The sequence below is a fragment of the Helianthus annuus genome, chromosome 13 (genome assembly GCF_002127325.2).
Source record: "Helianthus annuus cultivar XRQ/B chromosome 13, HanXRQr2.0-SUNRISE, whole genome shotgun sequence".
NCBI classification, from domain to species: Eukaryota; Viridiplantae; Streptophyta; class Magnoliopsida; order Asterales; family Asteraceae; genus Helianthus; species Helianthus annuus.
This window is the reverse complement of record NC_035445.2, coordinates 89,478,804-89,496,079: the sequence shown is the minus strand read 5'-3', so window position 1 is coordinate 89,496,079 and position 17,276 is coordinate 89,478,804. Positions and strand designations below refer to the sequence as shown.

At 36.6% G+C, this 17,276-nt stretch overlaps 2 protein-coding genes and 1 long non-coding RNA gene across 3 annotated transcripts; 1 reads left to right on the top strand and 2 right to left on the bottom strand.

Annotated features, from left to right (window-relative positions):
- Nucleotides 1-309: 309 nt before the first annotated feature.
- Nucleotides 310-2,971, top strand: LOC110898549 (putative clathrin assembly protein At2g25430). Its single transcript, XM_022145343.2, has 2 exons — nt 310-574; nt 882-2,971. Exon 2 carries the CDS (start codon nt 908-910, stop codon nt 2,810-2,812), a length of 1,905 nt encoding a protein of 634 aa, XP_022001035.1. The 5' UTR covers nt 310-574; nt 882-907; the 3' UTR covers nt 2,813-2,971.
- Nucleotides 2,972-4,915: 1,944 nt separating this feature from the next.
- LOC110898550 lies at nt 4,916-10,601 on the bottom strand. Its single transcript, XR_004877466.1, has 2 exons — nt 8,897-10,601; nt 4,916-5,318 (listed from the first exon to the last, which is right to left on the bottom strand). It is a non-coding gene; the product is annotated as an uncharacterized LOC110898550 (long non-coding RNA).
- Nucleotides 10,602-12,995: 2,394 nt separating this feature from the next.
- On the bottom strand, nt 12,996-17,016 carry LOC110901245 (probable polygalacturonase At3g15720). Its single transcript, XM_022148084.1, has 9 exons — nt 16,909-17,016; nt 16,693-16,830; nt 15,535-15,606; nt 15,328-15,363; nt 15,034-15,241; nt 14,869-14,950; nt 13,515-13,623; nt 13,333-13,428; nt 12,996-13,214 (listed from the first exon to the last, which is right to left on the bottom strand). Exons 1-9 carry the CDS (start codon nt 17,014-17,016, stop codon nt 12,996-12,998), a joined length of 1,068 nt encoding a protein of 355 aa, XP_022003776.1.
- Nucleotides 17,017-17,276: the final 260 nt, after the last annotated feature.

Sequence of the window (17,276 nt, the reverse complement as noted above, 5' to 3'; positions counted from 1 at the left end):
TCAAAATAGGACACTTTTAATGGGACGGAGGGAGTATTATTTTGTTTGATTTAATTAAATAATTAAAAAAAAAAACTCTCTCTATGTCTCTGTATGTGGTGACCCACCATCAACCATCAGCCAATCAAAAGTCTCGTCGCTTCCGTCTTCCTGCCGTCGTTTGCGACGTGACGAGCCCCAAGGGGGCGGTGTACGACGTGGGCACGAGCCGAGACGGGGAGGGGACGCCCCCACACCCCATGGTCTTAGAATTTGATCACGTTGTACTTCAATACCAAAACTCTCAAATCACCATAAACCCAACGCGGTCTCACAACAATTAACACCCATCGCCAACCCACACACACACCCCAATTTCCGACACCCCCCGTTATTCTCTCTCTAGACCCTTCTCTTTCAACCAACCCCAACTCCCCCTACCTGCCTTTTTCTCTGCACAATATCCAGCTAGTAACAATACATACATACATATATATATATATAGAATTATAGAGAGAGAGAAAAGTGTCGGCATCAACTTCAGATCTAATCCTTCTCTTCCGATCTTCACTTCTGTTGCAGATCATCATAAACGGTACGCTGTTATACAAACCTTTTATAAACTTTACTAAACTCATTACGCATTTCTTATTACTTGTTTTACTTTATATTCATTTCCGTTATTACACAAACAAAACAAAGTAACAATCAACAACTATGCTTAATTTCATGTTCAGATGCTAGTCAATGATTATCATATGATGTGCTTTAGATCTAGAACAATGTTAATTACCTTAATTGTCGTATTCAACTTATGAGATCTGATTAATCTTATTATTATTATTATTATTGTTATTGTTACATTCAGTTTGTATTTCAATTGTTCTGGTTTGAAATGTTAGGGTTTGTGTGAAGAACAACTAGAACAATGGCACCGACAACGCTTCGAAAGGCGATTGGGGCGGTGAAGGATCAAACAAGCATAGGAATAGCTAAGGTAGCTAGTAACATATCGCCCGAGCTAAAAGTTGCCATAGTGAAAGCCACCAGTCATGACGATGATCCCGCTAGCGAGAAGTACATTAGGGAGATTCTGCAGCTTACCTCTTCCTCGCGCGGCTACGTGAGCGCCTGTGTTCATTCGGTGTCCAAACGGTTAAGTAAGACTCGCGATTGGATCGTTGCGTTAAAATGTTTAGTACTTGTTCATCGGTTGTTGAACGATGGGGATTCGATTTTCCAGCAGGAGATAATGTATGCGACTAGAAGAGGGACTCGGTTGCTTAACATGTCGGATTTTCGTGATGAGGCGCACTCGAATTCGTGGGATCATTCGGCTTTTGTGAGGAGTTACGGGTTTTATTTGGACCAGAGGCTGGATTTGATCGCGTTCGAGAGGAAGCAGGGCGGTGCGGGCAGTGGAGATCCGGAGAAATCAGGGGAGGATCGTTGGAGATCACCGCAAAACCGCGGGTATGATCGCGATTACGAGTTTCATGATGAACCTGGGTACGGAAATATGAGGAAAACGAGATCTTACGGGGATGTGAGAGAAGGGTCTAGCGGTTCGTCTCAAGAAAAGAAGGATATGACTCCGTTACGGGATATGAAACCGGAGAGAATTTTCGGTAAAATGGGGTATTTACAGAGACTGTTGGATCGCGTGTTGTCGTGTAGACCTACGGGTCTTGCGAGAAACAGCAGGATGGTTTTGGTTGCCATGTATCCTGTTGTGCAAGAAAGTTTTAAACTTTACGCTGATATATGCGAAGTTTTAGCTGTTTTGCTTGATCGGTTTTTCGAAATGGAACATCATGATTGTGTGAAAGCGTATGACGCGTATGCTAGTGCTGCAAAACAGATTGACGAGCTTATAGGGTTCTATAACTGGTGTAAGGATATGGGTATTGCGAGATCATCCGAGTATCCAGAAGTTCAGAAAATAACCGGGAAATTACTCGAAACGTTAGAGGAATTCGTGAGAGATAGAGCGAAAGCTATGAAAAGCCCCGAGAAGAAATTAGAGGTTGTGGAACCGGTTAAGGAAGAAGAGCCGGTTCCGGATATGAACGAAATAAAGGCCTTGCCGGCACCGGAGACCGCTCCTCCACCACCGCCACCACCGGTAGTCGAGCCGCCACCTAAACCGCAATACACCGGTGATTTAGTGGATTTGAGAGAGGAGTCGGTGACAGCTGATGATCAAGGAAATAGATTCGCGTTGGCGTTGTTCGCGGGTCCGGTAGCGAACAAGGGGAACGGGAACGGGAATTGGGAAGCGTTTGGATCGAACGCGGAAGTCACTTCCGCATGGCAGAATCCAGCCGCCGAAGCTGGAAAAGCCGATTGGGAACTTGCATTGGTGGAAACCGCCAGTAATCTAGAGAAACAGAAGGCGGCAATGGGTGGTGGGCTCGACCCGTTACTGTTAAACGGGATGTACGACCAAGGAATGGCGAGACAACACGTGAGCACCACTCAGTTAACTGGCGGAAGTGCTAGCAGCGTGGCACTACCTAGCAAGACGGCTACACCGGTTTTGGCACTCCCGGCACCTGACGGGTCAGTTCAACCCGTTGGCGGAGATCCATTTGCCGCCTCGTTAAGTGTCCCTCCACCGTCTTATGTTCAAATGGCGGATATGGAAAAGAAGCAGCAGTTGCTGGTTCAAGAACAGTTGGTTTGGCAACAGTATGCTAGAGATGGTATGCAAGGTCAAGTTAGTTTGAGTAAAATCAATGGCGGTGGATACGTTGCGCCGGGACAACCGCCCATGATCCCGTATGGTGTTCCGCCTGTAAATGGATCCGGGTTCTATTATCCTACTTATTGATGATGTGTATTTGTTGTTTTGATCATATGTTGTACCGTTCATTTGGTTCCACTGTTGTTGCATTTTTGTTGTTGTGTTAGAACAAATGAGTAACTAACTATTTGTAAGTAAATTAAACTATTTCTTTTGTGACACTTGGAGGTAAGCTTTATTCTGTTTTGATATTGCTTCATACTTTTGGTTAAAAAAGAGAAAAAGCATTCGATGCTTGAAGTTATTGGAAGAATGGAAGTAATAATTTTATATCATATGGAATGTTGTTCATGTTTTAAAGTGTCATATAAGAGGACCCGGGGCACTCCCGTGATAATATCACGGAAACAAGTTCGACGCGTTATAACCCACCGCCGGTCCATACTTCAACGCGTTAATCTTCCACGGAAACCGATTTTCGTGATGTATTCAACGCGTTATGGTTTATTTTTGTGAGGGTATTTGTTGGTTGGGGGGAAATTGTTGGGTGTGGTGGTGAGTGATGACCACCCCTACTAAAAATGGTTGTGAGTGATGGAAAAATGGTCAATGACATGGCGAAACTTGATTGGTGCTTGTGAGTGATAAATTCTATCACTAGTGGACCACCCCTAGTCCCCTAAGGTCTAGTGTGGTGGGGCGCGAAGATGGGTTTTTTTGGGCCACAGCGCCCCATAGCGCCCGCAACACCACAACGGGCGGCACGATGGGGCTTTGAAATGTTGCTGGCGTGATGGATATAGCAGCGTTATGGATCTTCAAACTTTTCCCTCCATTCACATACGTATGTACAATTGAAGGGATTATTAATTAATTAAATAATGATGAGGTAGGGACTTTATGACTACGGGCTCTAGTGATATAATGCCCCATAAAGCTCTTGTGTGACGTGGCACGACACGTGTCGCATAACGCCCACAAAGGGGCTTTATGACTACACATAGCCTAAGCATCATTTATAAACCGTTAGTCTTAATACAAAAGATATATCATTGTAATAGCTTAAATTGTATATTTGTATGCCTTTGTTACTAACTGTCCAATATGTCTATGGTATTAATTTTGATCCAAGTTTCTAAATGTTCTAAAAACTCCACTGATTCTTAAAGGTCAGTTTGTCTAACCCGAGACCAAACAAACATAGTTAGCCTCGCCATGAGGAGTGTTTAACGCGTACACTATAGTGATGAGGGGAGCCTCGTCACATGCCTTGCTTTCTTGGGGGGTGGATGGTCTATGGTACAGTCAGCGGCATAATGTCATGATCGATATCTTGTGGTGTATGAACCGACTGCCACCTACGGATGAGCAAATGGTACCGGGTACTGGAACCGAATTTACCAAACAGGGTACATTTTCGGTACCGACTTTTGACATTTTCGGTACCGGTTTAGTACCGGTATTTACCGGTTTTTACACTAAAATACCGGTACCGAACTGTACCGGGTATATTCAGTACCGATACCGGTACCCACTTTTGGGGATTTTCGGTACCGGTACGGTACCAGACGGGTACCATGCTCATCCCTACTGCTACCCATTATCTACTGTTAGAATAGATTTAATTCTTAATATTTTGGACTTCGCCGTCCTACCACTTTTAATCAGTGTACCTCTTATTGTGAAACAATTGATGTGACGAAAAACATTTTGGTAGACATACAAGTCCTAAATTAAAGCATTCACGATTAAGGGGCACATAGACACCCCCATTCTTCCACGTCGATTGGTTTATGACTTCCTCACGGACATGGTCTCACTAGCACCCTCTTCTCTCTCCTCCCCTCACAAAACTCCCTCCCTCTCACCACGTTGATGTTAAGTAAGCTCATGGAGAGACATCCGATTTCAGATACACTTTATCATAAAAAAATTAAAGTAAGAAGCTAATAAAAAATCAAAAGTAACAAGCTAATTAAAAAATAAATTAGTAAATAATGATCCAAACATGGTTGACCTATCTTTTGAACAATTAGTTTGTTATGCTTTGACTTTCTTATTTGACCTTTGTTGTTTCATGTTTTAAAGTGGCATATAAGCATCATTCATAAACCATTAGTCTTAATAAAAAAGATATATCATTGTTGTCAAAATAACATGATATTTGCCATGAATATGATAATCTAATGCAAATACCCAAACCAAAAACCGTTTTATTCCCAAATATGATGACAACGATTCAAGATACAATCCCTAAAAACTATATACAAATCTCAGAGATCATGACATAATAATCTCAATATGACAAAGACTGAATAAAACCACAAACAATCTGATTCAAGATGAATCAGATTCTGAACTAATTTCTAAGTCGCCACTAGTGAGAGAGGAAAGAGAGTTGAAAGGGAAAAGATAATCTGAATCATTCATTGTGAGCGGCTGACGTATTCGTTATATTCAACCCATCAACCCTAACTTGATTCCTCATGTACGACCACAACAGCCCACGAGCCTATGCTTCCAGCCCACACGAGCCTATGCTTCCAGCCCAACAACAGCCCACGAGTCCATGCTTGCCCACGAGTCCATGCTTCTAGTTTATAGCCCATTTCCTCATTGTTAAATAAAACAAACAAATATAAGATATAAAAGAAATAATAACTATAAAAGTGAAAAGATATGTTTATTTTTAACACCCCCCCTCACTTTTATAACTAAACGCTTTAAACATTTTCAACCGTTTACATGCTAAATGATGTTGAGTTGTTGACAATCTTTTAATAGATATATATCTGCATTTTGTTTGTTAGCTTTAATACAACCAGGTTTTATACAACCATGTCAGAAAAACAAGATTTACTAGTTCTCTTCCAAACATGATAATCAAGAACAAAAAACTTCAAAACAGAAGCTTTATTCCACAAAATCAAAAGATACAACTCAATCTCAAAAGGACATCAACAGTTCTCTAAACCTAAGCAAATCCAACATGATGATCTGCAACTCTTCTAACATAGTCTAATGAATTACAAAATCATAAACTTTATGAAACAACTGCAACTCTAGATCAAGAAGAGGAAACCTAAGAGAATTGGTCTAAAATCATAATCTGGAAAAATCTAAGGACTCTAGATATAACAAACAAAATGATGAATAATCTGGAAAATAAGAGAAAAGATATGAGTTGCTCTCAATGAACAGAGGTCTTTTTCCTCTTCACAAAAAAGTACAACCAAAACTGATGAATTCTTAAATAACATAAGAATCTGATATACAAAGTAACAAGACACAAATCTAACACTCTACAAACACTATAATCCGATTCCTAAACCTATTACACTGGCAAATTTCACATGAATCTGGTGAATTCAATCGAAGAAGTGAATACGAAGAGAGAGAGTGAGAACGATCTGTGTAGAAAAATATCTAAGAGTCACTTAACCCTAGCGCATAACACACTAATAACCCTCAAAATTTATCATATAGCAGCACACGTAGCTAGAAATTCAGACTCGGACCTAGCACTACACAAGAACAATATACAAATCAAAGTTTTATTAAATTCAAAGAACTTGAGAGACAAATTGCATATTTACAAGTAGACTAGGCCATCAAAGATCAACAAGAGATATACGACAACTGGTCAACATAATCAGTAGCTATAAGGAAGATACAAACGACGATCAGACGCTTAAACACGGAAAAAATGACAGACTGTATAACTCATTCTTTTCATGCCCAAACCTTGATTTTACCTTGGTGTTAGATATATTTTTTAAAAATAGAACAAAACATGCAAAGTTTAACTCGACTTGAAAGAAAAATATCAACAAAACGAAAAGTGTAAACCTCACACGAGAAACAAGGCTGTAAAGAATCATGAATAATCTTGAGGATACATCATATTAACAAATATGTAAACCACATAGTTCAGCCAACTAAAACTCCCAACAAAATATACAGCCCACATATAGATCATCACAAATCTAACAGGTACACGAACCACACATTCAAACCCTAGATACGATCTAAGAGAGACTGTACAAAAGAGACAAAACCCTAAGTTGAGACAACACGAATCAGCTCTAACAAACACAAAGATCTACTAATCTAATCACTACGAAGTAACAGATTCGATCTAAATAAACTCAAGATCATTACAAATCCTAGAACAGTGAAAAGATTTCTTTTTAGAAAAAAAAACAAAAGTGTCAAACTCCCCTGCTTTGATCAACCAATGAATTTTACATTGACCATGGACAAAAAAAAAAAAAAATTACACAAAATGCCACAAAGCACATCAATATACCAAAACTATAAGGACATGTTTAACATTTCTTAATCTTGAATTACTTTTAAAACACATGCTAAATTCAAAATTCTGGAATTAACCTTTGAAAAATGAACATCAACTCCAAAAAACAATATGCCAATAAGCAAAGTAACTACTTTCTCTAACCCGGGGGGAAAAGAATCATTCCAAAAATACAACGATTACCAAAAAAATCTTTACGTTTCTACCGCAAAATCATATTAGAGAAAGTAATTTGTAAACAAAGCCTTAAATGACAAATCTGTAAACTAAACTTGATTCCAACCACCAGAAAATGTTATATGATTAGGAAAAACCTTAAAACAACACCACACTTTTACAGGTACTCTACAGATTAGATTGTCAACGTGATGATCTGAGCTGAAAACTCTACACGATCTAACAAATTATTACACGAGAACCATAGATCTAGACTTTTCTATCCAGAGACTTCAAAATCAAACAGTTACCATGTAAAAAAATCTGACCGAACAAGGAATTACTTAATTCCATAACATCAAAAATCTGACCATATATAACACATATCTGATAAAAACCCAAGAGTTACAAAACCCAATACAACTCAGAACAATGTCTGAAAACTTGAATCACATGATTCAACACCATGAAAAGTCACATGACCTTTCTTTTTAAATCCGAACCAAGTCTGAACCTTTTGGCTAAACCTAGAATCACACGATTCTACACATCGGATAACAAATTACAGCTAAAAACACTCGGTTGAATAAAAAACAAAGAACGTTTTCAACTAAAAAACAACCCACCAACCAGAGAAACAAACAGGGCTGTAACACATATTCGAGAATAATCTTCACAACATTACTGGTTAAGACACATGAACCACACGGTTCGACTAACCAAATAAGAAGATTATAGACAAAACGAAGAACAGATAGAAACCAACACTACGATCTAATCGGGACTAGACTCAACAACACGAAGAATCTACAAACTACCCTAGACCAGCGTGGAAGAAAACAAACATCACCTAGACCAATGAACTAATATCACTACGATCGGCAATGAACAACAAACACATAAGACCACAATACAGTGACCCTACACAACCTCACTATGGCCGGACTCAAAAATATGAAAACCCCAAGACCAATGAGATAAAGACAAACACTAATGAAGAATACATCTTCAAGAAAGCATAACCTTTACAAGAAACACAATCACACAACAATTCCAATAACTAAAGGAAAACATGACTGTCACAAAAGACACAAATATGATCACACCGAAAAGCCACACAACTTTAAGGCAAAGAATATGTCACAAGACATATAAGTCTAACAACAGACTTAGAGAGACAGAACCACACGGTCCTGCAACAATACCAAAGCATATGTGATAAAACAATTAGAAAACATGTTCTAATTAAACAGTGAATCACACAATTCAAAATCAATACCACAAATAAGCAAGATAAACCGAAAAGTCACATGACTTTTAAGAAATCGACTCCAAGCCCGAAAGACAAAACTTGTGAAGAACTTAAAGACTAATATGTCTAGATAAAAAAATTTACAACTTTACAAAAAACATATCATAAGAAACTTTGTAAAGAACATAAAATATTAATTTGGATCTGGCAAAAACTTTTACGACTTCACAACACATACAACTGGTTAGAAATTGAAAACCACAAGACAAATTTTCAATCTAAACTACTTATGATGGAATCAGTAATCACATATAGGATGCAACACACAAACACAGGGTGTGGCTCTCCCTGTCCAACAATACCGGTCCTCCTAACCCGGTCACAAAATGCCTACAACATATAAAATCGTGAAACAATAACAACAAAGACAAGTATGGAATGATCTAACCTGATAGCACACCCAAGTTAGGGTTTCCCTTTGACAAAACCTGTAGATCCATGCCTTTTGTAATCCAAGCAGTCAATTCTGGCAAATACGTCAATTCGCATCCCATCACCGCCTACTTAGGTTTTGTAGGAAGGAAAACAGCGTTTGACTGACAAATGGAGTAGCCTTCAACGACTTTAGGAACAAGAACAAACGGCTTCTTTCCATCGTTGATCAGATTGCTTCCAGCATTAAGTACCGTTAAACAAACACATCCTTGAATGTCTTTTAAGCTTCTAAGTGTTTGCTTAACAAATAACCCCTTCAAATTCACACATGGTTACAACCCATTGGTCTAGTCTATCCAACTTCTTGAATTCAGCCAAACATGAAACATCAGATAGAGTTCTGCGTGTGAATGTAACATATGTAATAACGTTAGGATCAACCGCTTTCTTCTCTTACAGCACCAAAAAGACTTTTCAGCAACAAATATGCCAGTTCATTACACTGAACAACAGGTATCAAGAACAATCAAATCCTAATCGAAGATTTATTACAGTGAATATGCAACAACAGGGACTACAAGGAACTGAAACAATCACTTTCTCTACACTCTTCTCACCTGCAGATTATCAACATGATAATCTGCACACACAAACGACCTAGAAATGCTTAGCGATTCAAAGTGATTCACTTGCAAGAATGAAGCCCTAAATCGCCTAAGAGAAGAAACAAGAACGAACAGAGAAAATATGCAGTTCATTAATCAAGCTTGATGGAAACACCAGAAAACCCCCTATCTTGCCTTCAATGATCATAAAACAATTAGATCTGGAAAGAACCTTATCAGATCTTGAACAAAACTCCAAGAACCTCTCTAGAAACAGAATCATTCACCAACGATCTTGTGAACAACAAATTTGGGCAAAATCACCAGAACGACGTAATTCCCCAATACATGTGAGAGTCGCCATCTTCTAAAATGTGTGGACTTCTGGCAATCGCCATTAACAAAAAATAGAGGCAGCTTAACAACAGAGTCATCAAGATAAATGATGCAACCAGCCAGGGTTTTAAATCTGTAAACCTCAAAACCCTAGAACATGATACATCTCAACCGTCAGCGGAAGAAGTAGAACAATAAACAACAATCGACCAGAGCCAAAGCTCTGATACCATGTCAAAATAACATGATATTTGCCATGAATATGATAATCTAATGCAAATACCCAAACCAAAAACCGTTTTATTCCCAAATATGATGACAACGATTCAAGATACAATCCCTAAAAACTATATACAAATCTCAGAGATCATGACATAATAATCTCAATATGACAAAGACTGAATAAAACCACAAACAATCTGATTCAAGATGAATCAGATTCTGAACTAATTTCTAAGTCGCCACTAGTGAGAGAGGAAAGAGAGTTGAAAGGGAAAAGATAATCTGAATCATTCATTGTGAGCGGCTGACGTATTCGTTATATTCAACCCATCAACCCTAACTTGATTCCTCATGTACGACCACAACAGCCCACGAGCCTATGCTTCCAGCCCACACGAGCCTATGCTTCCAGCCCAACAACAGCCCACGAGTCCATGCTTGCCCACGAGTCCATGCTTCTAGTTTATAGCCCATTTCCTCATTGTTAAATAAAACAAACAAATATAAGATATAAAAGAAATAATAACTATAAAAGTGAAAAGATATGTTTATTTTTAACAATTGTAATAGCTTAAATTGTAAATTTGTATGCCTTTGTCCGATATGTCCATGGTATTAATTTTGATCCAAGTTTCTAAATGTTCTAAAAACTCCACTGATTCTTAAAGGTCCGTTTGTCTCTAACCCGAGACCAAACAAACATAGTTAGCCTCGCCATGTGGAGTGTTTAACGCGTACACTATAGTGATGAGGGGAGCCTTGTCACATGCCTTGCTTTGTTGGGGTGTGCAGGGGCGGATATATAGTTAAATAAGGGGTAGCCTCCGCTACCGCAGGGGCGGATATATAGTTAAATAAGGGGTAGCCTCCGCTACCGCTTGGTCGGAAAATTTTTAACGTTTTTAGTGTAAATTTTGGAAAAATTTGACGTTTTTTCGATTTCGTTACCGCCTATTTATAAAACGTTCCCGCTTGATCGGAATCCTAGATCCGCCACTAGGGGTGTGGATGGTCTATGGTATAGCCAGCGGCATAATGTCATGATCGATATCTTATGGTGTATGAACCGACTGCCACCCATTATCTATTGTTAGAGTACATTTAATGCTTAATGTTTTGGACTTCACCGTCCTACCACTTTTAATTAGTGTACCTCTTAATGTGTAACAATTGATGTGACGAAAAACGTTTTGGTAGACATACAAGTCCTTAATTAAAGCATTCACGATTAAGGGGCACATAGACACCTAGGGGTGCTAAACGGGTCGTGTTCGCGGGTTGGCGGGTTCAACCCAACCCGAACCCGAAAATTTTACACGAACCCGAACCCGACCCGAACCCGAAAATCGTATCATACATATGAACCCGAACACGACCCGAAGTTTCATGGGTTGACCCGAACACGACCTGTTTAACCCGAATTTTTTAATTTTTTTTATCTGAAATTTATATATTAAAATTACAATTTACTTAAAAACACAAATGTATATAATAATATCATATTTAAATTAAAAAATCTATGTTAATTTCTATTTTTAAGTTATAATCATGGCATAAAATACACACCCCATTTAATTTATAACATAAAATATATTGAAAAAATATAATATAGTATAAATGTGTTAAACGGGTCAACCCGCCAACCCGACCAGGTTGACCCGAACCCGACCCGTTAACCTAAACAGGTTTGCGGGTTCAACCTGAAACTGACCCGAACCCGTTTAGACTAAACCTAAACCCACGAATTTCGTGTTAGGTTCGTGTCGGGTTTTCGGGTCGTGTCAGAAATTCACACACCTATAGACACCCCCATTCCTCCACGTCAATTGGTTTATGACTTCCTCACGGACATGGTCTCACTAGCACCCTCTTCTCTCCTCCCCTCACAAAACTCCCTCCCTCCCACCACGTTGATGTTAGGTAAGCTTATGGACAGACATTCGATTTCAGATACACTTTATCATACAAAATAAAAGTAACAAGCTAATAAAAAATTAAAAGTAACAGGCTAATTAAAAAAAATAAAATAGTAAATAATGATCCAAACATGGTTGACCTATCTTGTGAACAATTAGTTTGTAATGCTTTGACTTTCTTAGTTGACCATTGTCGTGTAAACATGATGCATAGGAAAAGTCAAAGATGTGCGGTCTTGTTTGTCACATATACAGAGAAAGTTCTAGCCTTTGAAAAGGAGGCAAAGATCGTGGAATGATAAGCATGGAAAGTCAGTTGGGATGGTCGTCAATGTCTGACCACATATTTCTATTTCACATTTTCACCATACATGAATGAAATTATTAGTTTTTAGAGCAATTTCTTTCTAGAGAAACATGATATAAATAAAAAGGTAGAACATGTGTACCCGTTAATCTAAAACCCGCAAAGATCGACCTAGTCATGTTCTTAGCTAATCAAGTTTCCCGTTTATGGTGTACAGTTATGATGGCTAGGGTGGTGATGTTATCGTGATTGTGCAACCCTTAAACCCTCTTTAGTAACCTCTATTTATACAACTAATAGGAAACCCTATGTTTATATAATAAGAATAATTACATCCATCGAATAATTACCGGTTAATGATACAAGGGTAATAAAGTCACTAATGAATATATTAGATAAATCATAATAAGGATTAAAGACCATATGTAACGAACATTGTATAAGTAATATGTCCATGTCGTTTTGTCTATTTTCGCTCTTTTATTTCTTTTGTATTGCCTCCAGTCTCTTGCTGGCCCTATATGTGTGTGTGTGTATATATATATAGCGAGAGAGTTGTTCAAAAATTAGATGAGAGAATATCATTTAAATGCGCAAACTAGTTTTATTTATTATATAAAAAATCTATAACAATCCTTAGACATCATCCCCAATCCAAAGCAACTTGGACACTTATTGCAATACAATTATCCAAACAACCATTTGGCTAAGGGAGGGGGGGACAACCTAACTACATGTTATCTGAGGGGTAGTATCACTAAACTTTCCATCAACATTTTTGCAATCAGCATATACATCATCTCCAGTGATTCCAACTTCATCCGTTACGATTCCAGTACATTTAACCTCCTCGTCACAGTCGAAGTTAATTGCTATCTTTGAAGCCGAAGACCCATGTATATTTCTATACGTTACATCGCTCACTTTTACCGCCGATGTGATTGCCTAATCCAAAAACAAATACATATATGAAGAATTAGTTACATGGTTAATACATGTGGTTATTATGAAATGAGTCCCGATACAGTAATGTTGAGATTTTTTATTGAGTGACAAGACTTACTTCATTGCCGTAATGTTGATCAATTATAATTGGATTTTTAACGTTAATGAGACTAATGTCCTCAAATAAAATCGATCTAGCGTACCCCTTTCCATTCTACATCACAAAAAAACCAATAAAAATAAGATGAGTATGTGTTCAAAAAGTTTAACTCATTCACCTTGATGTATATAAAATATTACCGGTGCAGTTTTGATTCGAACTCCGTTTGACGTTCCAGTGATGTTACAGTTTCGAACTTGTACGTGTTCCACAGTAGAACGAGAACCTTGTTCACCAAGGCTTCCAATGCTGCCAAATGGTAATCATGGGAATAACAGATTCACCAAGAGTTTATACAAAATGATAATTATATATGATGAAAAACGAGTCAGTTGCTAGTGAGCTACTTAAGATCGGGTCGCTAAAATTTTGAATCGGGCCAAGCTTAAGCAACCTCGAGCTCGAGCTAGAGCTAGATGATCCCATGATTTATATAATATGTTTTAATTGTATTTAATATATATTTACAAAAAAAAGTTACATGTATACAATGTTATGAAATAATGAATAAAGTTTATATAATATTATGTATTGAAATTATAATTATAAAGATATAAATAGTTATACTTAATAACTACATATTATATTATGTTATATGTTAGAATTATAATTGTATATACATTAACTATTAACTAATAAATTTACATTTCAAAAAAAAAAAAAAAAAAAAACTATTAACTAATAAATAATAAATGTACCCATAATTGTATATACATTAACTACTAATAAATAATAATAAATGTACCCAGCTTCGCATGCTAATAGAGTTTGAAACAAGCCGAGTTTGAGTTTGAGCTTAAACGAATATGTGTATGACTCATCTCGTTTATATAGTAACATCTTAATTTTAATTATAAAAATATAAATAGTTATATTTAATTAACACCATCCAAATGATTTTATGAGTGTGACGTCAATATCGGGCCAAGCATAAACAACCTCGAGCTCGAGCTAGATGATTCCATGATTTATATAATATGTTTTAATTGTATTTAATATATACTTACATAATAAAAGTTACTGTATACAAAATTAGGATAAAATGAATAAAGCTTATACAAAGTTATATGTTATAATTATAAATATGAAAATATAAATAATTATACTTAATAACTAAATATTATATTATGTTATATGTTAGAATATGAAAATATAAATAATTATACTTGATAACTAAGTATTATATTATGTTATGTTAGAATTATAATTATGTAAAAATAATTATAATTGTATATACATTAACTATTAACTAATAAATAATGTATATACATTAGCTATTAACTAATAAATAATAAATGTACCCATAATTGTATACACATTAACTATTAACTAATAAATAATGAATGTACCTAGCTTTGCATACTAAATATTTAGTTTGAAACAAGCCGAGTTTGAGTTAGACCATCCAAATAGTTATATTTATTAACACCATCTAAATGATTTTATGAGGGTGACGTCAATGAGAGGGTGTAAAAGAGGATGAGATGTTGTTACCTTATACCATGACCAGGTCCACACGTGATACCGGTTACATTAATGTCGTATGTGCCACCATTAATAGCCACACAATCGTCACCTGTTTTTAAGGTAATTTTAGAAAGATCACGCACATAAAATAGTTTTACCATATGTAAATCTAGGAATTTCTTAATGTCAAACCGCATTCAATCGCAGAGTCATGGATGTTAACATGTGACGACCAACTGATGTCGATTCCATCAGTATTGGAGCTATGTTCAGGTGATGAAATATGAATATTTCCGACATCTACGCCTTTGCAACCCTCGATCCTGACATGACTCTGCGGACTGTTTGTATACGTTGAACCTTCTAGTTGTAGCCCGTCACAATGTTCAAAACGTAACAACTAAAAATCACCATTTAAAGGTGACATATTTTTTTGTTTAATATAATTACCATTTGGTGTAAATTATAAAGAAAAAACCAACATACCATTGGGCAATTATCGCAGTGTGGACTGTTGACCTGCTGCATTAGTAACAAAACAAGTAAATTAATAACACATATCTATATAACTAACGGAGTGGTGGTGTATAGGCAAAGTCAAAGCCTTTAAACACTTTGGGAGGGGGGGTCTTGGGTTCAAATCATACAGACAGCAGGAAATAAAATAAAAGTTGTTCAAAAAAAATTAAATACCGTAACATTGGATGGTGGCCACCAGACGGAACCCTGGCCGTCAATTTTGCCAGGTCCATCTACGATGAGTCCCTGAATCGATTTAAAAAACATAAGATAACTGGTATCACAACCTTTCCATCCATCTCGACTCTTTGGTGCAGTAATGTCGCCCAAAAGCTACACACACAAAACATATTTAAAATATAGCATCGATTGTAACAAATCATAATAAACTAAATAACGTTATACTTTATAATAAACGTTCATAATTCTTTTTTTTTTACCCATATATTTTTTATCATTAATCAGGCCGGCCCGGAGGGTGTGCAGGGCGGACGACCGCACAAGACCCAAACTCCTCCTAGGCCCGAAAGTTTTTTTTTCTTAAAAAGAAAATATATAATAAATGTATAGATAAATGTTTAGTTTCCATCATATGTAGCAAAAAGAAGTTTTGTACGGTGGCTTCTTTACCCGTGAAATAAGTTTTGATGGAAGAAGGTTATCAAAAGTTCGATTCCTATCTTTGTCGTCTTTAACTATCTTTTTTCCCAACTTTATTTTTATCATTCTTATCCTTTTGTTTTTACTCTTATCATTTGTATCCTTTTGTTTTTACGTTTTTTTTTCCTATTTCAACATTAAGTTTATTTTTTTTTGTTTAAAACTTAATTTACTTATTATTATTTAGTTTATTATTTAAACTAAATTTAACAGAACAATTTATGATACAAAAACTAAAGAAACGAACACGTTTTTGGCATGTTACGACTATATCGTTTGGGTTTTCGATCACTTTTGTTTGCTATAACGTATGCATCGAAACAAAAACAAAATTTCCACTCGACGCAACATGCAGGTTTGATCCCACTAGTGTGTGTATATGATATATAGGTTTTTTTTTGTATTATTAAAAAAGTCATATTTTAGTGGCCCTGCTATTATATAAAAATGTACTAATTCAAAGATATGTATTTTTTTCTTTACAAAATTAAGTTACTGACTTTATATTATATGGGCCCGCTTTTTCTACTCGTCCCGGGCCCAAAAATTTTCAAGAATTTTCGGGGACGGCCCTGTCATTAATATTTCGAATCATCAGGGCAAATTACATAAGGATAGCGGGTAGACGAGCAACAAAATCACATACGATCGTTGGGTTGAGTCTGATTGCACCTGGATATGAACACTAGAAGATTTGCATGGACCGACGAATGACACACATTGTATTAGGAATGTCTTGTCGGATGGTATGATCAGTGTTGGATCTGCTGAAGTATCTCCACATAAATCCCCCCATGCCTTAACAAAAGCCTGCATATTATGAACATAATTAGAAAAAGAACATAAGCCTGTATATATACATGTGTGTGTGTGTATATATATGTATACCTTGGTGTCATATGTATTCCCATCTCCTATTGCACCATATGATGTTACATCAAAAGTGGCTGCACTTGTTGTTTTGGGTTCAAACAAAATGTAAAAAAAACTTAACATGATTACCATCAAGAAACCCTGCAAAGACAAGGAGGAGTATTGTAAATGTAGTGAATTTGGATGGATATGTTGATGCTAGAAGCATATCTTACCATTTCTTGAAGCGATCAAAGTTATCTGTAATGCCACTTATAACTTCAGGTCTAGTATATATACATACATGAACGTATCAGATTATGTGTATCTGTCTACATATTACGATATCTACTTAATTACTATGTAACATAATATAGAGTAGTTACTATGGGCACAACGTTTTT